General features: G+C 39.9%; 3 protein-coding genes across 4 annotated transcripts; 1 reads left to right on the top strand and 2 right to left on the bottom strand.

Annotated features, from left to right (window-relative positions):
* Window positions 1-566: 566 nt before the first annotated feature.
* rhcgb (Rh family, C glycoprotein b) lies at window positions 567-9,786 on the bottom strand. Of its 2 annotated transcripts, none has more exons than XM_058645169.1 (11): window positions 9,442-9,786; window positions 7,405-7,597; window positions 6,411-6,561; window positions 5,875-6,022; window positions 5,624-5,790; window positions 4,534-4,671; window positions 4,303-4,439; window positions 3,734-3,858; window positions 3,510-3,583; window positions 2,444-2,511; window positions 567-1,162 (listed from the first exon to the last, which is right to left on the bottom strand). In XM_058645169.1, exons 1-11 carry the CDS (start codon window positions 9,662-9,664, stop codon window positions 1,129-1,131), a joined length of 1,458 nt encoding a protein of 485 aa, XP_058501152.1. In that variant the 5' UTR covers window positions 9,665-9,786; the 3' UTR covers window positions 567-1,128. The 2 variants fall into 2 exon arrangements, with proteins under 2 accessions (XP_058501152.1, XP_058501153.1); XM_058645170.1 differs by having other exon boundaries at window positions 1,111-1,201.
* A 4,782-nt stretch (window positions 9,787-14,568) lies between these two features.
* gdpgp1 (GDP-D-glucose phosphorylase 1) lies at window positions 14,569-17,495 on the bottom strand. Its single transcript, XM_058645172.1, has 2 exons — window positions 17,351-17,495; window positions 14,569-16,074 (listed from the first exon to the last, which is right to left on the bottom strand). The coding sequence occupies exons 1-2, from the start codon at window positions 17,364-17,366 to the stop codon at window positions 14,969-14,971; spliced, it is 1,122 nt and encodes a 373-aa protein (XP_058501155.1). The 5' UTR covers window positions 17,367-17,495; the 3' UTR covers window positions 14,569-14,968.
* A 486-nt stretch (window positions 17,496-17,981) lies between these two features.
* On the top strand, window positions 17,982-25,865 carry LOC131469811 (titin-like). The gene is made up of 4 exons (XM_058645163.1): window positions 17,982-18,104; window positions 18,441-18,546; window positions 19,083-25,349; window positions 25,562-25,865. The coding sequence occupies exons 1-4, from the start codon at window positions 18,084-18,086 to the stop codon at window positions 25,594-25,596; spliced, it is 6,429 nt and encodes a 2,142-aa protein (XP_058501146.1). The 5' UTR covers window positions 17,982-18,083; the 3' UTR covers window positions 25,597-25,865.
* Window positions 25,866-26,529: the final 664 nt, after the last annotated feature.

Raw genomic sequence — 26,529 nt, forward strand, 5'->3', positions numbered from 1 at the left:
TTAATTAAATAAAAAATAGTACTTACACTTTATGGAGTAATCGCAGCTTCACAACAATGCTTTATTATTTGTCCAAAATGGCATCGCCATTAACAAAACTTTAACTTTTCAAAACAGCATGACATAACTGTTCAGTTTACAATATCTGAACGCACACATATCTATTTATTTATTTATTGGAATTATAAGCACTACATAAACACTTTACAGTTTGTTTATAGGCCATTATATTGAATAAAAAATGGACCATTAATGCCTTTGGACGTTATAATTATTGACAAACAATAAAGATTGAAAATCACTACGTTATAGTGTGTTGTAAATAATTACTACGTGTTTATGTAGAGCTTATAAACAGTGAGGACACATAACACACACACACACACACACACACAGATGTACAGACTCTAAGGAAAACATTCAACTTCAAACAAACAGAAACTTGCCTGTCTGTGTATTCACAGCAGTGCTTCAGGAGCCGTGTTCATGTTTCCACAGCAGAACACAGCATCAGTAAATGAACCTGTCCTTCATGCTGAAATGTATTCCACAATATAGAGCCAATAAAACGTCACTCAGTTTAGATTTATTACAAATCTTTCACAGAGAAAATGTGTGGAATTGAATTGAAAAAAACTAGAGAAAACAATCAGAGAGCACAAACCTCCGCTAAAGGCTGCTTAGTTTCCTGTTGTTGAGTTCACACTTAATTATTAATATTTTAAAAATAAAGAAATAATGAATCTGGATTTGGATCAGCATCAAAATCTAATCATTTATTTTCTTGTAAAATCCATCAAGTATATTTTCAGGTACGCTACTCACAAACAGACAGACAGACAGACAGACAGACAGACAGACAGACAGACAGACGGACAATCACCAGCAAAAATATAACCTAATTTGCATACTTAATAGAAATGTGGAGGATATTTCTTTTTAAACTTTAAACAAACCAACAACAACAACAACACTGTACAGTCTTACATTAATTGCATGAAAAATACCTGGTTTAAATTGATGATGGGGACATTTTCTGTATGAAATGATTATTTCTGTCCACCAGGAAAATAGAAGAAACAAACTGTCCGTGTTTGATAAAGACTGAGAGATCCATGAGGTCTAACATCAGTTCTGCTCCATGCTGAAATTTGACTCCATTCTGGAAAAAAAACAAAATCAAAAATGTGTTTATTTAAAACTTTTTTGTTTTAAATAAACACATTTTTTCAATGTCAAGTTCAATGTCAAGGTTTGACAAGGTCCTCATATTATCTGCATTCAATACATGAATCAATAGTATTAGACTCAGTAGTAACGCTTTACATTACAGCATGAAAGAATGAATGAATGAATGAATGAATTGTCTGAGTACATCTTGAGTTATTAGTTTGAAGCGTCCTGACCCCTCAGGTTTTTACTCAATGTTCTCAGGGTCTGAATCCAGGAGGATGAGGTGTGAACAGTCAGCTCATTTAAATCAGTAAACATCATCGTTTACTGCAGGTTTCCCATAAATACCCGAGCCATTTCACCACCTGCTTGTTTTACTGCTATTAAATCACACTTTTATTATTTCTACTTTATTTCCAATATTTCTCATGTAATGTTCTAATTCTTTGAGTCTTTTTTTTTTTCAATATAAACACACTTATAGGTCAGTACCAACATGGTAATAGTATGATGATAATTCTGTTATATTATGGTAATACCATCTCATTTCTATTGCAATAGACATTTTGGTATTTTCAGTGTAATAACAGCTTGATATTGAGACTATTGACACTACTGAACAACTAAAAAAATGCATCAAAATTGATAATTACCACATAAAAATGAAATGAATCCAGTCTTATGTTATTACCAAACTATTACTTAGTGATTACTAAAGAAAGAATATGGTATTACTAATGTATTCCTTCCCTATTGGTTCTCTTTGTTTTCCCCACATTATTTCATGTTCTTTTTCCACAAACATAACCTCTGTCACGCAACTTTCAAGGTCACTTTGCAGAGCTGCACATGCAGAACGAAAAAACAACCACTATCAACAAGAAAAAAGCACAAGGAAGGTTGACTTGGAAGCAAAGAGCTCAGAGCACAGAGCACAGAGCACAGGCCGCATGTCAGCGTCTCATAATCCAGCAGATAGTGAGTGACAGCAACTGCATAAGCCTGTGTGTGTGTGTGTGTTCATACTGTATTCAACACCATGAAACAGATATTGCCAACAAAGGGCAGGAATGACAGTGTGTCACAAGTGGGCTCTAAAAAAAAAACCAACAACAACAACTGTGCTCTGCTGCCACCTAGAGGACAATGAATGCAATGTATACAACAAAAAAAGCACAAACTGCACTATCTCCATTGCTTGTTTGGTGTGGGAATATCATCTGCCCATGACCAGAGAAAAGATTGTTGTCAGTTAAACAAAAGCACTTACACATCCTTGTTCCGCATGTGGTTGTTGTACTGCGGGATCGGTGGGACGCTCTCTTCATCTTCAGGAAGCTGTGAACGATCACGAAATGGAACAATGTCAGTGTTGCCCATATAATACTCACCTGAATGCCTCTATCCACACGATACAGACAGTATAAACAAACAGTATATACAGAGGCTATAAGTTATATCCTTTTTTTTTTCAGCACAACCTAGCCAATCTGATGAAAAAAGAAAATTCATTTTCAACAAATGTATAAACACACCTGAGCAAAAACTACTCAAAATGTGTTGAATTTGTCAAATTTGCAAAATACTTCACAGTTCAAAGTTCACTTGGCTCATTTTTATGAACAAAAAAGAGCAGAAAAACAGTCTTTTTTGTGACTTCTTCACAATTATCGCTACTTTACATCACTACTAAAAATGCGATATAAAATGAATCACAACACATGACTTAAGAACAACACATAAGAAGACGTTAAAAAAACGACGCATTTTTAAAGCCTGAATGTGTGACCTATGAACACACACACACACACACACACACACAGGATGTCCATATAAGGAGTTGTGTGTTATTCCCATGGCAATTTACCATGGGTGCACCTGCAGCACATATCCGTGCAGTGTGAGCACCACGGGTTGAATTGTCTTGCATTGATTGTTGTCCTACTTTGCAGTTTTTCGTCCCCCCTTTTGCTGACTGTTGACTTAATGTTTCATTCTGTTTCATCCTGTTTCCTGTTATGTACTTGTATTTGTCCTGTGTCCCTCCACTGTTGATTGTCTGCCCCACCCTGATGTGTTTCACCTGTGTCCACTTACCCTCGTCTCCCTAGTGTATTTAGTCTCATGGCTCAGTGTCTTTGTTGGTTCGCTCAGTTCTGCTCTGTCTTGTTGTGTTTGGTTCCATGCACCTTAGTTTGGTTTTTACCTTAACCCTCTTCTTTTGCCTTGGGTTGTTTTTGCTTCTTCTGTTTGCCTTTTTACTTTAAGTTTTATTTGAGACACTCTTTTTCTGTTTCTTATTTTGTCTGCACCATTACAATGACACTGTCTCTCACCTCCCAGTAAGGCTCATCATCAAAGCAATTTTCATCTGGGGCATCTCCCCAAATAGGTAATCTCAAGATACAACCTAAGAAAAGAACACAACACATCAGCTATGTATGTAAAAATGTATGCAAGCAGAGCCACACCATATTATTGGCACATCATTAACATACTAAATGTGTACTTTAAGTTGTAGTGAAAGTCAAGCATGGCTGCAAACGTGGTCGCTCCTTACCGACAAGGATGCCACCGCCTACGCCGAAGCAGATGGCCACACAGATGCCTGCAGCCTGGTGACCGCCCTGCCGTGTGGGTACCATGTTTTTGAACGCACCCTCAAAGGCAAAGGTGTTAATCAGCCTTTAATGCAAAAGAAAGGGGGAAAATGTTGTTTTATGAGAAAGAAAAATGATTTGGCCACAGATATATGTGAATTTTATTCTGTTATCACATATTGTGAATGGTTTTTGTAACTTTTAAACACTTTTTAAACGGTTTTTAAGTTCTGCTTTTGCACCACACAAATAAAATGAATCTGATGCTTTATTTTATGTTATGTTTAAGTTGCTGTATGTAAGAAATTTAATGAATTAAGCCATACAATGACCATGCTATGTCTCCAGAGATTAAAAAAACATGTTTATTGAAATACTGGCTTCACTGAACCTGGCAACCTTGAGACAAACCTTTCCAAAAATGTTAACTTCCTGTTTTTATCGTTGGTTGCATGTGTTACATAAAACCCATTTGAGTTAAAATAACTGGTTGATCGTTTCCTATTTGCAGGTAAGGACGTCTTCTCACCCTTCACGGCCATAAACTGATTCTGAAGCAGCTGCAGCTGTAATGGCTCCCACAATTCCTCCTATGACTCCTGGCATGGCGTGAAGGTTATGTATTCCACATGTGTCTTGGATCTTGAGGTACTTCTCCATGAACGGCTGAGAGTTTGGTAAGTAAATAAATAGAAATCTTAACAATCGGCACTCAAGAGCAGTCAAAGCAGCAAACAAAGCTTGAAGAGAAAAGTCATACTGTGAGGTAGATATATCCAAGTGTGGAGATGATACCACAGCAGAATCCTACAATCAGAGAACCGTAAGGCATCAGCATGAACTCTGCCGCTGTTCCCACTGCAACGCCGCCAGCAAGAGTCGAGTTCTGGATGTGAACCTGAGAAAAGTGTGCAAATAAAATGGGTGTTATTTATTATTTATTATAATTTTGCCGGTTAATGAGGGGCAGAATATCCACAATTATATAAACCCAGTGTACACCTTGTCCCCGGTCCCAAGCCTGGATCAATGGGAATGTTGCGTCAAGGACATCCAAAGTGACAAAAAAACCAAATATGCTGATCTTCCGTGTGGCAAAAAAAAGAGTAAGCCTTTCATATTTACTTTTGGCAAGGACCTTATTTAATGTTTCTACCGCAGCAAAAAAGAAAAAAACAACAACCAGAGTATCAGTACCACATTCAAACAGGAGGTTATTACAAAACAAATAAGGATTATATCATTTCTGACATGTAAAGGCCGTCAGTTCACCGACACAGGAGGAGACCTGTTTGTTACAATCTACAGTCTGACCTTTAATTCTAAAAGACTGGATCGCTAAAGTCCTCACGACTTTGTTCTTAAAGCACTAGTAGCTTCCACATATCGGCAGTGTTTACAGGAGAGGAAGCAGCTCAAAGTATACAGTATCTGAGAAAGATGATGATGATGAGGAGGAAATACGTGGAGTGAAGCCTTATGTTTGAAGTGATATCCACTACCAGAGAGCTGCTGAAGAGGGAGAGACTGGAAAAACCTAGGATTTTTCTCCATGAGGGAGTTAAAGCACCTGAATGGCACACCTAGTTGGGGCGGGTGCTCTTCCCTGAGTATGAGATGAGCTATAGAAAAGACAGAGCAACCTCTACAATCCAATAAGAACATTGGCTCTATTATTATTAGGTTGCACACTGGCACGTACTGTACATGTGAGATTCTAAACAACGTATCTATCTAAGATTAATGCACTAAAATGTTGATTTTTAGTCTCTATTTCAGCAAAAAAAAACAGAAATACCAACTTTACATATATACTGTACATACTACCCATCACCATACACGGTCTTTACCATGTCTAGTTTTCCATGCTTTTGAAAGAGGCTGGAGACGGCCACAGTGGTGAGCACAGTCGAGGCCAGAGCTAGGTAGGTGTTGATGGCTGCTCTGTGCTGTCCGTCCCCGTGGTCAGTGAGGGCGGAGTTAAAGCTGGGCCAGAACATCCACAGGAAGAGGGTGCCTGGGCAGGAAGTGGGAGATTATAAATATGGAGGTGAAACGGCCATGAAAATCACAGAAAACTGAAAAATAAGCTCATTCTCACCAATCATGGCAAAGACATCCGAGTGGTAGACGGAGCCCTGCAGACGACTGCTCTGGTCCAGATTCGGTCGATAGAGCATCCACGAGATGGACAGACCATAATAACCGCCAAACGTGTGGATCACCATGGAGCCTCCAGCATCTCTGGCCTTCAAGTGAGAATATACGAGCATCAGTTGCAGACGTTAAATAAAATTTAGATGTGTATACAAGAACAAAGCGAGCTATTTGTAGGCATTTTATCACCCGGAGTGATCCCAGCAGGAGATTTCATTATCTACAGATTTTATTCTGTAATATCTTGTTTTATTATGGCAAGCAGGTAAAACATAAGCAAAGAAAAAATCATAAAAAAAACATGTGTTTCCTGACAGTGGACATGCAGTTTTCAGACTTGACAGGGTAACTGAACCATAAATAAATAAATGAGAACTACATGTTTTCTAAGGAAGAAAAGGAAAGAAATGTTTAATGTTACTAGTGAATCTACACTTTAACACAATATTTAAAGAGTATCCAGTGATGGTTTCAGCTTACATGAATGAGATTTAGGATAATATATTCCTCCACAGCAAACAACGTAATCCCAAACAGGGTCAGAACCATCAGCTGGACTGGACTCACTTTACCCAGCACTGCACCGTAAGCAATCAGACAGCCAGCCACACAGAAGTCAGCGTTGATGATGCTGAGGAGAGGACAAGGACAACTGTGTGATCAGTGTGTCATAATCTATCATTCTGGATCTACATATGTATTCAATTTATCTCATGCAAGTCGAGCTGCCTACAGCTAACTACAGAAGACAACTGAGAACCTTCACCAACATCTATTATTGAGTGTGTTATTGAGTGTCACTTCTAGAATGATTTATTGTTAGGGCTTATCAGGAATTGCTTTCACTAATTCTTACACACTAATTCTTACCTGTCTGGTAAATTTTAAATTTACCAGACAGGTCATTAAAACTTATGTGTGTATTTTATTTGTTTATTGTTTCTGTGAATTACTTTGTAATGACTGCTCCCTCAAAAGGTCCATATGAATAATGTTAAAGATACAGTGTGTAAAGTTAAAGTTAAAAGCAACAATTCATACAATCAGGTGATTGAACCCCTATAAAAAAAATCACAATGATTTTTTTTTTTACCAATCAATTATACACGCTGTACCTTTTAAAAAATTGTACCGGCCAAATAAAACACACATTTTATTTTGGACATCTCATTCCAAAGAAGAACAAAATTGTATTATTTATTATTAGTATTGTAAGGGATTCTGTCTCTCACAAAGACTCACAGTGCCTTCGCTGCAAAGAAAACATGATCATTTCTCATCAGCTACAATAGATCCTGTTAAACTGACTCAACAAACTCCTATCATGTGTGCCTATAAAATGTATGGGTTCACAGCAGTCAAACTGGTTTCTCCACCTTGACTGTGTATCCTAGTATTTTGGTCAGTAGAAACCATACAGGTGCAAAAAAAGCAAAGGGGCCTTTGAACGCACCGATAATAAAACCACACTTACCTTTCAACTCCAATTTTGATCTTTCCGTCGGTGTAATCCAGGGAATGGAACCAACCCTGCATGAGCAGCGCCCACTGTAGGCCAAAGGCTGCAATGAGGAAGTTGAAACCCACTGCACCAAAGCTGTACCTCTTCAGAAATGTCATCAAGAAGCCAAATCCAACAAAGATCATCACATGGACATCCTGGAAGCCTGGTGTGGAAACAGAAGAGGAGGAGAGGCAAAGAGGGGGCGATAGGAACTGAGTTAAAGAATAAAGGGTTGTCGGAAACAGCATAGTGGTTCAAATCCTGAATTATTGCCTAATTATTATCTCCAAATGGACTCACTGGTAAGTCACCTGCCACGTTTAAAGCCTGTCAGTTGTGCAGTTAACAGGCAGACGTCTCTTACATGAATAGACAGACAAAAGGAAGATTTTGATGAGATTTTCCTAAACATGTGGTGGCATCACTACTTGTGTGTTCTGACACTGTGGCAGAGTTTTGAGGATGTGAATGCTCTCTGTTGTTTGTTAATGATTTCAAGACACTTGATGGGAAAGGTGCCAAGTTCTCAATATCAAACTTTACTTAAAGTGTGGTAATTGGATTAATTTGACAAAATAAAGGATGTTGGGTCTCCGCTTGGTTTGCCAAAGATGGTAAACGTGGCTGGTATCTGGTTGTGTTTTGTCTATATCTGGGTCACTGGTTCTGTCATTTTTTTCCTTTTGTTTCCTCCTCATCCTCATTCTCATCCTGGTCCATGTCCTCCCTCGCTCCCTCTTTCAACAAATTATGGTACACGAGTCCACGTCTGATCAGTACGGTACCAATAAATACATTTAAAAATAAGATTTGGGGAATTATGTTCACTTATAAGGCAGAAGAGAGTTTGCACAGTTTCTCCTCTTCCTGCATCACATTGTTAGGTTCAGTGTTTACCAAGAGAGCAGCCTCTTTAATCAGTGGATAATGGAGCCCCACCTAATATTCATTAGATTAATACTCTCAGTTTATTAAAGTCATATTGCATCTCTTTGAAATATGTCGATGGAGTCTATAATAGAACGAAAACCACATTGTCAAGGTTATAAAAGCTTACTTATTATCCTCTACATAAGTTACACATTGCTATTCAATTATAACATGAATGAATGAATGAATGAATTGATATAGACAGGTTTGTTTTTACAACACGTCACTACAGTGCACAAACACATGAGGTAATGGGAGAAACAAAGTGATGTATCTATTCCTCATTGACTGGATGTTGAAACTTTCTGATTAATAATATATCAGGATACTTATACAGGTGTTGTGATTTCTGTACATTTTAGCAACTGTGAGATTAAATTGTAATATCAGCTATTACCAAGAAAACAACAGCATGTGGGTGCCAGCGTGAACAAGCCAGTATCATTTACAGCGCAACAACACCCTGACACATCTCAGGGCACATCAGCTCTCCATCGCACTGTGAAACATTACAGTTTGTTCGGAAGAATATGCCACAAACATCGATATGTTTTCCTTCCTCCTCTGAGGTTTTGGGTATTTCAGACACATCTCATGCCGACACCTACGAGGAAAAAAGGTTGCATGGCTCTGACATAAGAACTCAGTGGTAGAGGCAACAAACGATGTCAAAACTAGCTTTTTCAAGTGACATCCAACACCGTGTCTGAGATGGTTTCATGATAATTGACATGATAGCTGACACTGACACACCTTCCAATATACAGTCCGGACTCCACTCTAAATTACTAATAAAATGAATATTTTAAAAGAGATAAGAGTGAATTCATGCCAGGGAAAGTTAAACTGGAAAAGAAGCCTGAGGGAGTCAAACCTCGGGGGTAATGTGCACTTGTGGATGTCAGATCCTTGTCAGCAATATGTTAGGAATATGTCAGGTCAGCTTAAACTGAGACTAACTGGTTAAATCAAGTAGAAGAAAATACACAAATACTTGCTAATTGTGCAGAATTGTTTGAAAAAATATAAAATAATATATGTGTCATTTTTACTCTGAAGACAGATGAAGTCACTTACTTGGATATCTGAAGTAGAAGTCATTTTCAATGTCGCTTGATATATTGTTTGCTTTCCTGTGCTCAATCCAGTGTGTATCCGATTCCTCGTCATATCGAATAAACACCCCGAACAAGATGATCATCGCCGTCTGCCATACGATGCAAACTGCTGGAAGACTGAAACGAACATTGGTGTTCTTAGGACGGTCGCACAACTCCCTGAAACTTTGAATACAACCCATTGTGTCTTCTTTGTCTTCTTTAACCTTTTATCTATTTCAGGTCAAATATTTGACATAAAGCTGAAACATTCAAATCAGCTGTCATAGGCAAAAAGGGAAAAACATGTTCAAGACCTGAGGATGTCAAGTAGAGAGTGGAGATGAGCAGTAAGCCCCTGTGACTCTATTAGTACGGGACACTCCCCCGTCACACCCTACACTTTCCACTTGGAAAGAACTGGACACTTTCAGTTTAAGGAAAATGTTCAGGTGACCTTCTATTTAGACATGTCTTCATTCCCTTTTATTTGACTTACTGTTTGTTCAGGTTTGACCCATGATGTCATACAGAAACATCAAAATAGACAATTAGTAGAGGAACCATATCTTATATCCCGATCAAACAGAAAAGACTTGTTTACTTGGACATCCTGTAGGTGAGGCTTTTTTTTGGGAAACCCACTTCCTTAGCACAAGTTATTTGCACATCATTCAAAGACAAACACATCCCTGTATATTTGCAGGGATGGGCTTTGCAATTAGTCTTTGCTCATTATTACTTTTAAGTATGGAGGGATTTGTGTGTCTGTGTGTGTGTGTGTACTTTGTGCAGGGCTGCTCCTATGAAGCATTAAGTGTAAATAATTTGGATCCATGCTGGGCCCCATTAGAAAGATGCACAGTAGGTCGGACTCATCACAGCCCAAGGGTGTGTAAGCTCTAAGGCAACAATCCACTAAGTATTAATCATTTTACAGAGATACTGAAGCCTTTCCTTGACTTAAAGTTAAAAACAAATTATTATATTGCAGATAAAATAGAAACAGTTCAGCTGCTGGTGTAACTATAGGTTTTTGAAGTAAAGGAAGGAATAGTTCAACATTTTCCACAATCCACTTGACTTCTTGAAGATTGTAGGTGTGTGTGTGTGTATGGTAAATATGAGGCTGGAGCTGCTGGTTATATAAGCACAGTGCTCAATAACTTTTTACTGATTCTGTCCATATGTAAGATCATTTAAGTTATTATTATATCAAATTGGCTAAATCCAAACGTGAAGATTTATTTATTTGGCCCTGTGGTGACGTGCCAGTCTATTTTTTTAGCAACAAAGTAGTCAGACATTGAGTATAAACTAGTAAGATTAAGGGGTAAATTCTTTATTTCTAAGGTAAACTGACTGGCTGTAGGCTCACGGTGAGAAAGTGAGAGTGGTGTCAATTCTCTCCTCTGTCAGCAAACAAGCAAATTAAAGCTTAATCGTGTTGTTATTCCGTTTACCCTCAGTTCTGTGTTTATCATCACTACAAAACTGTATAACTTCTATGTAACATTCAGAGTGGAAAAGGTGTGCTCTTGTGTTTCAGGGTTAGGGTTACCTACTAACCCTACTTTTTTGGCATAATCACTGACCGTGTCATGGAGACCAAAACCTGGTCCTTAAGAGGCAGAACCTCATTTCTAAGGAATTGTTCAAGATTAGAGCTAAAATTTAAATGGTCCAAAAGAAATGGTAGTCAACGCAGTGTCCGCAAAAGACAAGCTGTGCAAACCTGAGTGTGTGTGTGTGCATGTGTGTCAATACTGAAGATCATCCAGACCGACCTGTCGTGACAAGGTTGTAACTGGAGAACATACAGCCACTGTTGAACGTCAGACTGGTCACCTTTCTTTTGTCTGGTGAGTACAGACGGATCGATGCCACTGACACTTCTGAAAAGAACATATTAAAAAGGCAGTGATTGGGAAAATAAGAGGGTCTTTTATGTCTCTTTACATTACATTACATTACATGTCATTTAGCAGACGCTTTTATCCAAAGTGACTTACAATAAGTGCATTTAAACATTTGGGTACAAACAAGAGCTAGAAGTAAGTAAGAGTTCACCGGCTCTGCCTCCAACAAGCCCTGAGGGGATGATTGACAGGCAGTCTTGTTCTAGTATAAAGTACCTTAAAGGCATATAAGTATCTTACCAGAAAATTACTAAAGTCACCTTTTGTAATATGACTATAAGTAAATGACATTTATTTTATATCAAAAGTAATTTACTGATATAAAATGTACGAGGACTTTAGAATTGCTCAACTGGAAGGTTGTGCATTCTATTCCCAGCTCCACTAGTCCACATGTTTCTTTGGTTAAGACAATCAACTCCACGTTCCGTACCGGCACAGGCAGCATGTGAGAGTGAATGGGAGAATGGCAAAAAATGTAGTGTAAGGCAGCTTTGAGTGGTCATCAAGACTAGAAAAGCACTAAATAAATACAAACCATTTTCCAACTCTTAGGAAATGTAGTGGAGTGAAAGTGGCCACACGGTACTCCTGCAAGCACTCTTGCCTTTGCAGTAAGAAGACCCAGGTCCTGCAAAACAAGGGCCTTTCTGCATGGACTTTGCATATTTTCCGGGTTCTCCAGTTTCCTCTCACAGTCTAAAGACTGTTTGTCGTTATGTGGCCCTGTGATGGACTGGCCACCTGTCCAGTGTGTGATCCCTGCCTTTCGCCCTGTATGTCACCTGGGATTGGCACCAGCGACCAGGACTTCAGCGGGTCAACTTGACCTAAATGACATTTAGGAGGGTTTAATGGCACCATATGTGTTTTGTGTATTATACTAAAAATCAAAACAATTCATTTAAATTGGTGTTGCCTTAAGATAAGCCCTGTACTATGTTGTTCTTCTTCTTCTTCTTCTGCCTCTACATCTATAGAATTAGATAATACTGCACATGTCACAATTGTCCATTCCGACTCATGCATGTGTACACACACCACTATTAGATCATTTAATCAGATAATTTCCATGTGAATTGTAAGTTACAGTCGGAACACATCTTTTTGGAATGATGACATTTTGCAATGTAAACACAGCATGTGTTCAGACTGTATAACTTTTATAGTTGTTACTGTATGCCGTCATATACTGTACATTCACTTGCATACTCATTTTTTTATTGACTTCCTGGCCTGAAAGGTGTTGATTCGCGTCCTTATTTAGGAATTATCCTCTTGTAAAATGAGGAGGGTAGGTTCACTGATTTATTTCATGTGTTGTGTAAACTCCTGGCAGCCATACTGTATTTTACAGTCATCTCAGTGGGAAAAATGGACTTATCAGCAGAAAAACATACACATCAATGGTCTGGATTTGTACTCACCAGTGTGGAAATGAGTGAGCATGTATCCATGCTCATTGATCTTCCTGCTTGACTTGACACTGCTACCTTGGTGATGTAATTCAGGCAGTTAATGCGCTCTTCGGGGATAATATGTAACACTGATCCAGCTTGACTGAGGATACCTGTCAGGCTTTTTGAAGATGTGTAGTATTTGTAACCGTATGCTTCATTCTTTCTTTGGTGTCTTATGTACTGCTCTGTGATTGTTTTGCAAAACACATGTATCCATGTTCAATGTGAGTATGAGGGATAACAAGGATATTTAATCAAGTTTCACAAGTCTTAGAGTGTCATTAAAAGCCACGCTGCTTGGACTCTTAAAGGTGACATAGACCGGAAGCTCCAATTAACGCTGCGTTTGTGTGTGTATCTGCGTCATTACCTCGTTTATGAAACCCTAAAGTTTCAGAACAAACAGTTCAGCCACTGCTGAGAAAATAGTGTTGTATTGTTTTCCTGGGCTCTGCGAAGCGGATCGGCACTTCCTTAATTTGATGTCGTCATCAGAAATCCTCACCACTCCTCTCACCACCGTAGCGCCTCCCGGTGCGGGCACTAGTCCGGGCACATCCGGTTGCGTACATTCAACCGCAGAAGAAGAAGAAGAAGAACTAGTCTCGTTGTAGCTGCTGAGATGCAGAGCATCCACCGTGCCAGAGGGGGAGCTGTGTATCTGAGAGCTGGCCTATCTATTACATCACTTCCAGGTACCTGGCCAATCACAGGACAGTAGGAAAGCTCTCGTTGGCTGGCCAATCACAGCAACTGTTTGGTCTGAAACAGCGCGGCTGACGAGAGCGTCAGTGAGGAGATATTTTGATCGGCTCGTTTGCAGCGATTAGGAGGTTTTTAATCATGAAAACAAGTTAATATATGTAAGTAGACCTCAATAACTAACATATATGTGTGATACAAGCATTCTATGTCACCTTTAAGATGTGTGTAATGACAGTAAAATTAAAAGTAACACAAAAAAAAAGAGAGACAAACATGCTACTGAAATGTAAGAAAATAATCAGCTCTAAATTATAATTGAATTCAAAATGGTTAGTTTTACTCAAACTCTAATATTTGTGAGGAGTCTAAGTCTAAGTTCACTATGTAGTTATTCATGTATAATGTAGTAACTGTACTTCACAGTATGCTCTGTCCAGTGAGAAGCCAGCTTAAATAGCATTGACTCTGACCTCAGATCAGTGCAGCTGTGACCTGTGTTTTGTGTATACCATAAACACAGCTCGCAGCCAAGTGGGTGTTTAAGTGGCCTGCTGGGGCAGTGGTATCTTGACAGCATACAGGAAGAGGCCGGACAGAAAAAGGGTGTGGTCCTGTGATTCCCTTGTGACCCGGTGGAGATGGTGGGAAAAAGGAGAATGTTGGGAAAACTAGAATTTGTAATAGAAAACCTGCAGGACACTTTCAAAGCACAGGGCAGCCACTACAGTGACATACTGACTGTATAACCAGCATTATTTTTCATTTCAATTCATACACCTGTGAAATACACACCACATACTACAGGTGAAATCCTTTACTGTCTGCTGTCTAGATATATTAATCTTTATTATAAATAAAGCTGCAGTAATTTCTCTGCTGTGTGACTAATAACCAACAATCAAACTCCTATTAACAAGGAAATATGGGTCCTTCAAGAAAAAGGCTGGGTACCACCGTCTTAGAATGACCACAGACTCAACATTTGCATCACCCTCATCACCTTCTTCATCAATAAACAGTCCATTGTAGCCCCTTCTTTGCAGATATTTATTAACCGATCTTAATAAAGGTAAGGGTAAGTCACAACAGTGCAGTAACATGAGCAAGTTCAAACCAAACAACAAACAAGCCAGAATGTCTGTTGCGGAAAATCAAATAAAAATTTTGTAAAGTGGTTTTCTAACTTTATTTTAACAAAGTTTCAGTAAAATACATCAGCTGTTTAAAAATCCATAATGTCACAAATAATAAAACTTAATGTATAATCCCCCTTTATGGTTTAGTGTAGCTGTATTCAGTAGTGATGTGCACATCCTATATTTAGGCTAGATGCATCATTTTCTTAATTTATGTTCCAAAACATGAAACGCTCAAGACTGAAATCTCTGCCGGCATCTATTTCAGGGGATTATTAATACAGGATTTAGAAACCCAGTAACAGACGAGTAAGCTGCTGTTCTAAGGCTTGCATCCCATCCTCTGGCAGAAGGTACTTCTGAATGATATCGGTCACATCTTTCTCAGTAGAGAGCTCATAGTCCCTGTTGTTCTTAAAAGGTAAATGTCCAGCCAGCTCACAAAGAGCAACGTTGAAGGCCGAGTCCTCTTTGGCACCAAAACAAGACAGCCTGGGCCACACAGCAATACGAACACCTTTTCTTACGCACACATTATCTTCGCTCTCGATGTGATCACAGGGTGGACATCCTCTAGTCAAGAACAGGTTGTGAGCGATGTTGCCATCCACCAGGAAGTCTGTCACTTCACAAATGGCTCTGGCAACGTCCTCCACCTCCTCTGACTCTGTGTAAAACAAAAAACCTGCCGAAAAGTCACACATTCGATAAAAACCCTTTTCAGGAACTAGCGGCTTGACCTTCATAGATTCTATCTTGAGCTCGTGGTCCATGTAATAGCCATGAAGGTGTAAATGATTGACGGATGCAAATCCTCCCAGACTGTTGAAACCCACACGAAAGCCAGTGCCAGAACTCAGGAGCACAGATTCTATTCCAACCTGGATGGTGAAACGAGTCAGAACCTGCGGTAAACAGCGTGACGGATCAGGAACAAAGAGACAGTGTCCAAACTCCAGAGGACTGACATTGACCAGCACGGTCATCCTACTTGGCTGAAGCAACTGTCCACCGTTTTGCAAAGCTGTGCCCCCGTCTGTGTCCTTGATCATTTCAAAAAGGATTTCTTCTGGATTGATTTTGTTAAAATGAAACTGTCTCGGATTGAACTCCTGCTTAATGCTCAGTATCTCCTGAGGCTTTCTTTTCTCTGTTCCTCTTTGAATATTCAACTGAGCCACAAAGCTACGTGAGCCCGGAATGACACGCGTCTGTAAATCACCCAGATTATAGCGAAACAGTCCCCGCTCCATTCTGTCTGTCCAGCCGGTTTGAAGAAGTGTGTCAAACTGTGCAAGCGACGAAGGCTTCCCGGTACTGTTTCCACTGCTGCGACATACGTCTGTGACAAAGTCCCGGTCAGTATACACAAACTGGAGCGGCACCGATGGATCTGCAGGAAATGGCAAAGAGAAATTAGATATGAAAATGAGGTTCGCTGTAATAATGAATGACAGGAACACTCACACACAACAAAAACTCTAACGCAGAGACACAGAGAATTGTGCTCCTTCACGCCATGTTGTCCCATTATGGTCATTACAAGTCAAATCAGATAGGTCAATTTTTTTGTATTTGTATGTTTGTTTGTGTGTGTGTGTGTGTGTGTTTGGGTCCCAAAATGAAGACCTGTAAAATCCTTTTTTTTCTCCAATTACATTTTTTCTATTTTATGGCCCTTGATATTCTATGTTTACAGTTTTTACTTAAAAAGAATCCAACCCATATTTAGGCATTATATCTTTACATTATTATTTCTATTATATTGTTTGGATCCTCGGATAATAGACAAACTAAATTCTAAGTTTGAAATAGGACTGAACCACTGAAAATGTGTGAAGCATGCATATTGGGGTTTATTAGGTTGTTTATTATGTTTTTCCTCTGAAATCAACTCTTCAAATTAATCACATCTAATTTTTATTTTTTAGTGTTAAAACAATCAGCTTTCAAAAACGACAACTAATGTTTAAAATATAAATAAAAAAATATTTGACATGCTCAAATTGTATGTTTTCTGACACAAGTGATTCAGTGTGAGTATGATCTGAATGATGGGAAGATAAGAGCCAGAAATGATTGCTTATCCTTGGACTTTTAATATACATTATGAAAAGTTTAACTCAAAGGGGAAAAAATGGTGAGATTTACTTTCATAATCAAACACGTAGCAATTTTCATGTATATACTTATGTCTGTAATATTTACTCTACATTCCAAAAATAAATACCTCCACAACTGACTATTACTTCATCTTGATGCAAAATTAAGGGTATATTCGTATCCTCTTCATCACAACAAAAGCCTTCAATGAAAGGAGTTATTTTATGACGCACACACACACACACACCCTATGCAGACACAAACACTACAGGTTATTATTGGATTTGGCAAAACATAATTGTCCTTCATCCGACAAGGTTTAGTACAACTATATGAACTTTACTCATGATATTAATGCTCACACATGGCTTAGCTTCACGGGAAAAACGCAAAGGAAGGCATTAACTGTGATACTACGTACTATAAGAGGCAATGTTTATGAACATTAAGGTTTGTGCAGGCCTAGTTCCTGAGCCTCATTCTTTAGACACACCAGAGACAGTGACACATCACCTCATTAGACACGGAAGGAGCCACGACACGAGTGAATTTCACCATGGACTCACCTTTAGGTTCTGACATCGTCTTGGAACAAACGATAGTTCAAAAATACCAATATAAAGACGGTGATAAGACACAACGCGTGTTATTTTATGTCACATTGTGTCACATCTTCATGTGTCTGTGTCCTGAACCGGTTCCTGCTCTTCTTCTTCTTCTTCTTCTTTTGTGATATTTAACGGCAGCTGACATAGACGTTGCTGCCACCTGCCGGCATCAGTCAGCTTCTGCAGTTTGTCCAGTCAACTTATTTGATATTGTTAACAGTAGATGAGGGGTTGTTTGAAAATGTAATCGAAAATTCAATTTACGTTTTCCCTGTCATCATTATGCAAACATTACAATAAATGGTTGATTAATAAATGCTTTTCAATAACATTTCATTTTTTGGGGCTGTAAGTTATGGCCCAAGGAACAAACCAAATTATTTGTTTTTGGTGGTACTGATACAACTTTATTTATTTTGGAATTAGTCATATGGTAAACCCCCTGGACCTAAACTAGTATGTGCAAAAATCTAACTGTTGAGTAACTTTCCATTTTTTTCTGGCTGACTGTTGTGGTCTAACTTTAAAGGTATGTGCAGCTGTCCAATCAGACATCATGTCTATTTTAGCCACTGCATGCTCTTGGAGATAAAGCGAGGGGCAGAGCTGTGGGATCACAGCAGTTGAAGCACTGAGACTGAAACAACAGGATTGTTAAATAACATTGCATAAAGGAGAAGTAAGAAAAAGGATGGAAGACCACAACAAGGAGGTAAGTGGTAAAGTTGTGTGTTTTAAAAGATTTAAAAGTTAGATATAGAGCTTTGTTTAAAGAGACGACATTCTGCCTTGTCATGCCTGCAGTTATTTTTAACATCATCATGAGTGCCTGTTACAACACATCATATTCACTATAGCCCACATGCCCACTTTAAAACACTGCAATCACTAAAATCCTACTATAATTAAATATGTACAGCTATTTTTTTCCAATAACATGCTCATAAGCCCTAAGTGTACTTAAAAACAACCATGTAAACATATTGACCTGTTTGTGTTTGGATGCTTTTTATTTTCTCTGACAGTTTTGTACCTTTCTCTTTTACAGACAGGAGAGAAACGAGAGGATACAACTCACACTCTCATTATAAATAGGACTATGACACAGGGCACTAATGCAGCAGGGGCTTCCCAGTCACCCTCTATTGTCCAAGGTATGTCATGCATATTTATACTTTGCTTTAAATCTACGTCTATTATATCTACATTTTGTTTCATACTAAACAAACAGGATATGGATAGGGTAAATATAAGGCAAAAATAATCTAAGTTCAAGCACTCGTTAAAAAAACATTCTAAAGCTTACAGCTGCTCTTGACAATAAGAGACAATGTTGGAAGCTCCAAATGGCTTGTATTTAGACCTTCAAGCCTATATTGTTACCAGAGGATTAAGCAAAGTCATGCCTAGATAGATGATTAGTAAAGTAGTAGAAGTACTAGCCCATTTAATAAGGTTGACAATTACAAAAATAAATACAAATGAAACAATAAAAAGAATCCTGATACCAGATCAGTATCTTTATAATCACCAAATCTTACAATGTCTTGCTTGAGCAATAACTTCACATTCATCAAAATATGTTATGTTCTTTCAACATTTTTTCAACACTTTCAACAAGTGACCAGAAAATTAAATTTTTTATGTTTCCTCTATATTATTTAACCATCATATTTGATCTCTTCACCAGGTCCAGCTGACACTTCTTCAAAGATAAAACCAAACCCTAAGGTCCCATCTGGCCTTGGCACAGATAACACAGAAAATGCAATTAAGCCAACTCTGCAGATAACATCTAGCACCTTCACTGTCAAGAATGGTGAGGAGCTGAAAGTCGAGGTTCCAGTAGCTGGGCAACCAGCACCAAAGATTGAATGGAAAAAAGATGGCCATGCAGTTAAAGAGACATCAAGGCTAGAGATTGCAAATACACCTGCGTTAACAGTTCTGCATATAAGACATGCTGCCAGGGAGCACTTTGGTCATTACTCGGTCACAGCAAGCAACAGTGCTGGACAGGTATCAGGAGAAATCACTGTGGTTGTTCTTGAAAAGCCAGATCCACCCACAGGGCCTGTGAGGATTGATGAGGTCAGTTCTGACTATGTTACCATCTCCTGGGAGCCACCTGAATACACAGGAGGCTGTCAGCTCGACAACTACGTAGTGGAGAAACGTGAAGTTACAAGTACAGAGTGGCAGACTGTGTCCGCAACAACAGTAAGAACCACAATCAAAGTCACCAAGCTGAAGACAGGAAGAGAATACCAATTCAGAGTGTTTGCCGAAAACAAGTATGGAAAGAGTACTGCTATTACCACTCCTATTGTAATTGCACAATATCCATTCAGCACACCTGCTGCCCCTGGCACTCCCATTGTGTCCACCGTGACAAAGTACAGCATGGTTGTGGAATGGCAGCCTCCAGCCAAAGATGGCGGCAGTCCTATCATTGGCTATCACCTTGAACGCAAAGAGAAGAACAGCATTTTATGGACCAAGCTGAACAAGTTTGTTATACCCGACGCTCGCTTCAAAACAAGTGGACTGGAGGAAGGTATTGAGTATGAATTCAGAGTCTTTGCTGAGAATATTGCTGGACTAAGCTCATCCAGCAAGATATCTGATTGTTATGTAGCACGAGACCCCTGTGATCCGCCTGGTAAGCCTGAGGCTGTTGTCATTACAAGAGAGAACATCACACTTATGTGGGAAAAACCCAGGTATGATGGCGGAAGCTCGATTACAGGATACGTTGTTGAAAAGAAGGACCTCCCAGATGGAAGATGGATGAAGGCAAACTTCACTAACGTCAGTGAAAATCAATTCACAGTCACAGGTCTGACAGGAGGCCAAAGTTATGAGTTTCGAGTAATTGCCAAGAATGGTGCTGGTGTTTGGAGCACACCGTCAGAGAGTGTAACCATCATCGCTCAAGATGTTATTGAAGGACCCACAGCATTCATTGATCCTAAGTTCAAGAGTACTACTGTAGTTCAGGCAGGGGAGACATTCGTTATAGATGCTGATTACTTTGGAAAGCCCCTTCCTGAAGTAATATGGTTTAAGGATGGAAAAGAAATTGACAAAGCTACACCAAGAATTGAGGTCAAAAACACCCTCACTCACACAACACTTACTGGGAGGGACTGCACACGAGTGGATGGGGGCCAGTATTTATTGAGACTTATTAACATTGGTGGAACTACATCTATGCCAGTTAATGTGAAGGTCCTGGACAGACCGGGTCCTCCCGTTGGACCTCTGAGGGTAAAAGTCGTCAGTGCAGATAAGTGTAATCTTCACTGGAATCTCCCTTTAAATGATGGTGGTGCTTGTGTTTCCCACTATATCATTGAAAAAAGGGAGACCAGTCGTGTTACATGGACAGGGGTTGAGGATCATGTTGAAGCGCTCAGTTACAAAGTGACTAAGCTGGTGCCTGGAAAAGAATATATCTTCAGAATCACTGCTGTGAATAAATTTGGCGTTGGTGAATTTTTGGAATCAGACCCTGTCGTGGCTCAGAATCCCTTCACAACACCAAGGGCACCCTCTACCCCTACAGTCAGTGCTGTGACTGGTGACTCCATAGCACTAACGTGGGAAAGGCCAGAGAATGATGGAGGTTCTGAGATTGATGGCTACATCCTGGAGAGACGTGACAAAGAGGGTGTCAGGTGGACTAGATGTAACAAAAGAAGACTGAATGATTTACGTTTTCGTTGCACAGGACTCACAGAGGGACATTGCTATCAGTTTAGGGTACTGGCAGAAAATGCTGCCGGTCTGGGCACACCCAGTGAGCCAAGTGAGTATATAAAAGTCTGTGAAGCTACATACCCACCTGGTCCTCCTACTAACCCTAAAGTGACAGATTATTCCAGCAGCAGTGTGTCTCTGGCATGGTCAAAGCCTATCTATGATGGTGGAGCAGGCATCAATGGATTTTTAGTTGAGATGAAAGAAACAGCAGAGGATGAGTGGATTACATGTACTCCAAGCACAGGTGTAGAGGAAACAAATTACACCGTGAAGAGACTGAAAGAAAATGCAGAGTATAATTTTCGTATACGTGCCCTGAATGCCGTTGGCGTTGGTGAGCATATGGATGTACCTGGGTCAGTAAAAGCCACCGAAAAACTGGAGGCACCTGAAATTGAGCTGGACACTGCCCTGAGGAAGATTGTGAATGTTCGAGCTTGTTCCACATTACGTCTCTATGTCAACATCAAAGGAAATCCAGAGCCTGAAGTTAAATGGACAAAGGAAAGTGGACCTCTCAGTGAGCGTGCTCAAATTGAGGTTGCAAGTTCACACACAGTGCTATTAATTGAAAATGTAAATAGAAATGACACGGGAAAGTATGTCTTGACTGCTGTGAATTGTAATGGCACTAAATCAGCATTCATCAACGTCAGAGTATTGGACTCTCCCAGTGCACCGACAAACCTAGAGGTCAAGGATGTAAAGAGAGACTCTGTGACCATCTCTTGGGAGGCACCTCTTATTGATGGAGGAGCAAAGATTTTGCACTACATTGTAGAGAAGCGAGAAGAGGCTAGAAAGGCCTTCACAAGTGTCTGTAGCAGCTGTGTGAGAAATTCATACAAGATTGACAACCTCCAGGAAGGTTCATTTTATTATTTCCGTGTCCTGGCTGAAAACGAGTTTGGGACTGGACAGCCAGCGGAAATCCTTGAGGCTGTTAAAGTGTCTGAGGCTCCTCTGCCTCCTGGCAAAATCACTGTCGGCGATGTCACTTGTCATAGTGTGAAACTCTCCTGGGAAAAACCTGAACATGATGGAGGAAGCAAAATCACATGCTATGTTGTAGAAATGCAAACTGAGGGAGATGAAACATGGACAATATGTTCAGAAAGTAAATCACTAGAGGTGACCATCAATGGACTGACAAAAGGAAAAGAATACTTCTTCAGAGTGAGTTCTAAGAATGAAAAGGGAAAAAGCGAACCAAAGTCCCTGTTCACACCGGTTTCTATAAAGGATACTAGTGCTGGGCCCCTTATTACGTTGCTTTCCAACACATTCAGTGTGAAGGCAGGGAATGATATAAGGATTGATGTTCCATTCAAGGGATTGCCAGTACCAATGGTAGCCTGGAAAAAAGACGGCAACATGCTTAAAGAGACAAGCAGGGTAAATGTGCACACATTTGACACATCATCTCAACTTGTTATCAAAGATGCTACCAAGATTGACGTGGGTGTGTATGAGGTGATGCTGACCAACTCAGTAGGGAGTACATCTGCTGAAATTTATGTTAATGTTTTTGAAAGACCTGGACCGCCAAGTGTCTTCAGTGTGGATGACGTGAGTGCTGACTATGTGTCACTGTCATGGCAGCCCCCACATTATACCGGTGGATCTCCAATCAGTAACTATGTTGTTAAAAAGAGAGATATGGGGAGCACTGTGTGGCAAACTGTGTCAGCTACAGTTGCAAGGACATCAATCAAAATCTCCCGTCTAACACAGGGGACTGAATATCAGTTTTGTGTTGCTGCAGAGAATCGCTATGGCACAAGCCAATTTGTTGAATCTGACCCTGTCATTGCTCAGTACCCCTTCAACCCCCCTGGTCCACCGACCAACCTGCAAGTTGTGCAGGCCTCAAAGTCGATCATGGTCATTGCTTGGAGCAAACCGGACACTGATGGTGGTAGCCCTATCGTCGGATATCACATTGAATGCAAAGATCAAAGCAGTATTCTGTGGACAAAGTTGAACAGAAACCTGGTGACAGAGAAACAGTTCAAGGTAACAAGTGTTGAAGAAGGCCTGGTATATGAATTCCGGGTCTGCGCTGAGAACATGGCAGGTGTTGGACCCTTCAGTAACACATCTGATCCTGTTGCAGCACGTGACCAGTGTGATCCACCTCGCAACCTCACAGTCACCAATATAACCAACAGCTCAGTTTCCCTCTCATGGGATAAACCTGAATATGATGGTGGAGCTAAAATAACTGGGTACATCGTTGAGCGTAAAGAGCTGCCGGAGAGTTGTTGGCTCAAGTGCAACTTCACCAACTTACAGGACACCTTCCTGGAGGTGACTGGCCTCACAGAAGATGAACAGTATGATTTCCGTGTGACTGCAAAGAATTCAGCAGAGCTCCTCAGCGTGCCCTCTGAAACCACAGGACCTGTTACTGTGCAGCATGATGTAGAGCCACCTAAAATTATACTGGAGGACAAACTTAGACAGTTGGTCATTGTGAAAGCAGGAGACTTCCTAAGATTAGATGCTGACATATCTGGCCGCCCCAACCCTACAGTTTTTTGGCTGAAGAATGGTAGAAATATTGGGGCCAAGGGAAGGATTGAGATAACTGCAACAAAGACACATACATCTCTCCTCATACGAGAAAGTGTTAGGAAAGACTCTGGACAGTATACTTTAACCCTACAGAATACAGGTGGTACCACATCTAAAGCTATCACCTGCAAGGTCCTGGACAGACCAGGTGCACCTGCTGGACCTCTGGAAGTGTCTGGACTTGCAGCAGAGAAATGCACTCTGTCGTGGGGACCTCCTCATGAGACTGGTGGTGCTGATATCATGTACTACATTGTTGAGAAATGTGAAACCAGCCGTGTTTCCTGGACTCTGGTGTACAGTGACATGATGGCAACAACTTGTAAAATTACCAAGTTGGTCAAAGGAAATGAATACCTCTTTAGAGTGAGGGCAGTGAACAAATATGGGGAGGGGGAGAATTTGGAAAGTGAGGCAATTAGGGCCGTAGATCCCTTCACTATCCCATCTGCTCCAATGGACATCGAGGTCACAAGTGCAACCAGTGACGCCATGACAATCTGCTGGAAGAGACCCACTTCTGATGGAGGTAGCCGCATCAGTGGCTACATCATTGAAAAGCGAGAGAAGCAGGGTGTACGATGGGTAAGAGTCAATAAAAAGCCAGTGTATGACTTAAGAGTAAAAGCCTCCTGTTTGCATGAGGGATGCGAGTATGAATTCAGAGTCTTTGCTGAGAATGCTGCAGGGTTAAGTGAACCCAGTTCCCCGTGCCCACTAACGATGGCAGAGGATCCCAAGTTTCTCCCCTCCCCTCCAGCAAAGCCAGCCATAGTTGATTCAACCAGATCCTCGATCACTCTATCATGGAACAAGCCTCTGTTTGATGGAGGAGCAGCAGTTACAGGGTATAAAGTAGAGTTTAGAAAATCAACAGAAGAAGACTGGGCTGTTGCCGTTCATAACACAGAAAAAACAGAGCTCACTGTAACAGGACTCACATCAGGGGCTGAATATGTTTTCATTGTTCGATCCATAAACAAGATTGGTGTCAGTGAGCCCAGTCCTGAAACAGATCCTCATGTAGCTGTTGAAAGAGAGGAGGAGCCCAGGTTTGATGTTAGCACTGAGATGAGGAAGACGCTACTTGTAAGAGAAGGCAGCTCCTTCACTTTGACTGTGCCTTTCACAGGCAAACCTGCACCCAGTGTATCGTGGGACAAAGCAGATGTAGATCTGAGAATCAGGGCACTAATCAACACCAGCAGCTCCACCACCTCTGTGACAGTGGAACAGGTAACACGTGATGACTCTGGTAAATACATTGTCAAACTGCAAAATATCGCCGGCTCTGCCTCTTTGACCCTAAATGTAAGGGTTTTGGATTCTCCCGGTCCACCAACTGGAATTGTAGTTAAGGATGTGACCAAGACCTCTGCCACTGTTACCTGGGACATACCTGAGAATGAGGGAGGAGCTCCTGTCAAGAACTACCTTCTGGATATACGGGACATCAGCAGAAAAGGGTGGATGAGACTTACAGATAAATGTCGCCGACTGTCCTACAAGGTGTCTGACCTAGAGGAGGGAGGAATCTACTTCTTCAGAGTCACTGGGGAAAATGAGCATGGGATTGGTGTTCCAGCTGAGACCAAGGAGGGAACAAAAATTACAGGTATAATCTCTAATCAATCTCTAAATAAACATGCATCATAATTATTATCTGGAATAGAAATTAAGAATGTTAGAATTATTGTCTACTTACATTTAAATTGAAAACAAGCAATAGTTATTAGAAATTGATTCAAGCACAAATTATCATGTGTTTGCACACTAGTCTATTTATTGTATATATAATAATACTGCCTTTATTTTTTTTTACTTCAGATACAACAGATTTGGAGACAAATCCAGGGGCTTAGCTTGCTAGTCATCTCGTGATCATCTTGTCCTGAATTGTGTGTTTCTATTTAGAAAATGTTTATGAATTAATACATTACCAAACATTGCTGTTTTGTGGACATATATTTGAGATTTAATGATTGTATATTATAAAGTCAGATAAATGTCACAACTGATTTTATTTGTAAAAGTGAAATGCACTGAATCATTTTGTTTATTTTGCTGCAAACAAGAACATATTTTTGTTTTATTTGTGGTAGCATTGCAATAAAATATAGATAAATAGAAATGTATCTGTCCAGCTGTGGGAAATCATGGTCACTGCATGTTGAAAAACATATTGAGAATTATTAGTCAATCAAAAGAGATACAAACTGAACTTAATTCATGCACTGTAACATTTTAAATGGATTGATGAAACATTACTTACAATTCAGTCTCAAAGAGTGTTTTAGTCCAATTCATTTACATGCTAGTAATAAGTATCAATGCAACAATATACTGTAAAAGTACTGTATCACAAGTAAACGTGCACACTTTATATCTTTCTTAGCAACATAAAACAATAAAGATACTTGTTAGGTAGTAAAATGTCTCTCGAGACTAATATATTATTTTACATTAAGTAATTGACCCTAAAAGGTTGGAAAGTCCAGGTATAAACTACTGTACATGTTGTATTTTATATAAAGTTGTCATGGAATAAGCAGTGATTTTTCAATAGTAAAATACAATGTTGTCATATTACATGTACGGCTTACAAAGCAAATATCCAGCCCAAAGAACCATACCTTTTTCAAAAGAAAAATCCTTTAATGACACGTGAATAGTTTTAAAACTACAATGACATGTCATTGCGATTACTGAGGCTCAGTTTGACAAAAAACCTTGATGCCTAATGTATCTTAACTTTGCCCTTCTTATTAAAAAGATAAATCATCAAAGCAATTTGA

The sequence above is a fragment of the Solea solea genome, chromosome 12, assembly GCF_958295425.1.
Source record: "Solea solea chromosome 12, fSolSol10.1, whole genome shotgun sequence".
Classification (NCBI taxonomy): domain Eukaryota; kingdom Metazoa; phylum Chordata; class Actinopteri; order Pleuronectiformes; family Soleidae; genus Solea; species Solea solea.

Excerpts from the sequence above, each read along its gene's own strand:
- rhcgb (XM_058645169.1), bottom strand. The coding sequence starts at position 9,664 with ATGGGTTGTATTCAAAGTTTCAGGGAGTTGTGCGACCGTCCTAAGAAC. Across the intron at positions 6,562-7,404 it reads ATCAAAATTGGAGTTGAAAG|CATCATCAACGCTGACTTCT; the intron begins GTAAGTGTGGTT and ends TCCTCTCCTCAG. Across the intron at positions 3,584-3,733 it reads AGGCGGTGGCATCCTTGTCG|GTTGTATCTTGAGATTACCT; the intron begins GTAAGGAGCGAC and ends TTCTTTTCTTAG.
- LOC131469811 (XM_058645163.1), top strand. The coding sequence starts at position 18,084 with ATGGAAGACCACAACAAGGAG. Across the intron at positions 18,105-18,440 it reads TGGAAGACCACAACAAGGAG|ACAGGAGAGAAACGAGAGGA; the intron begins GTAAGTGGTAAA and ends TCTCTTTTACAG. Across the intron at positions 18,547-19,082 it reads GTCACCCTCTATTGTCCAAG|GTCCAGCTGACACTTCTTCA; the intron begins GTATGTCATGCA and ends TCTCTTCACCAG.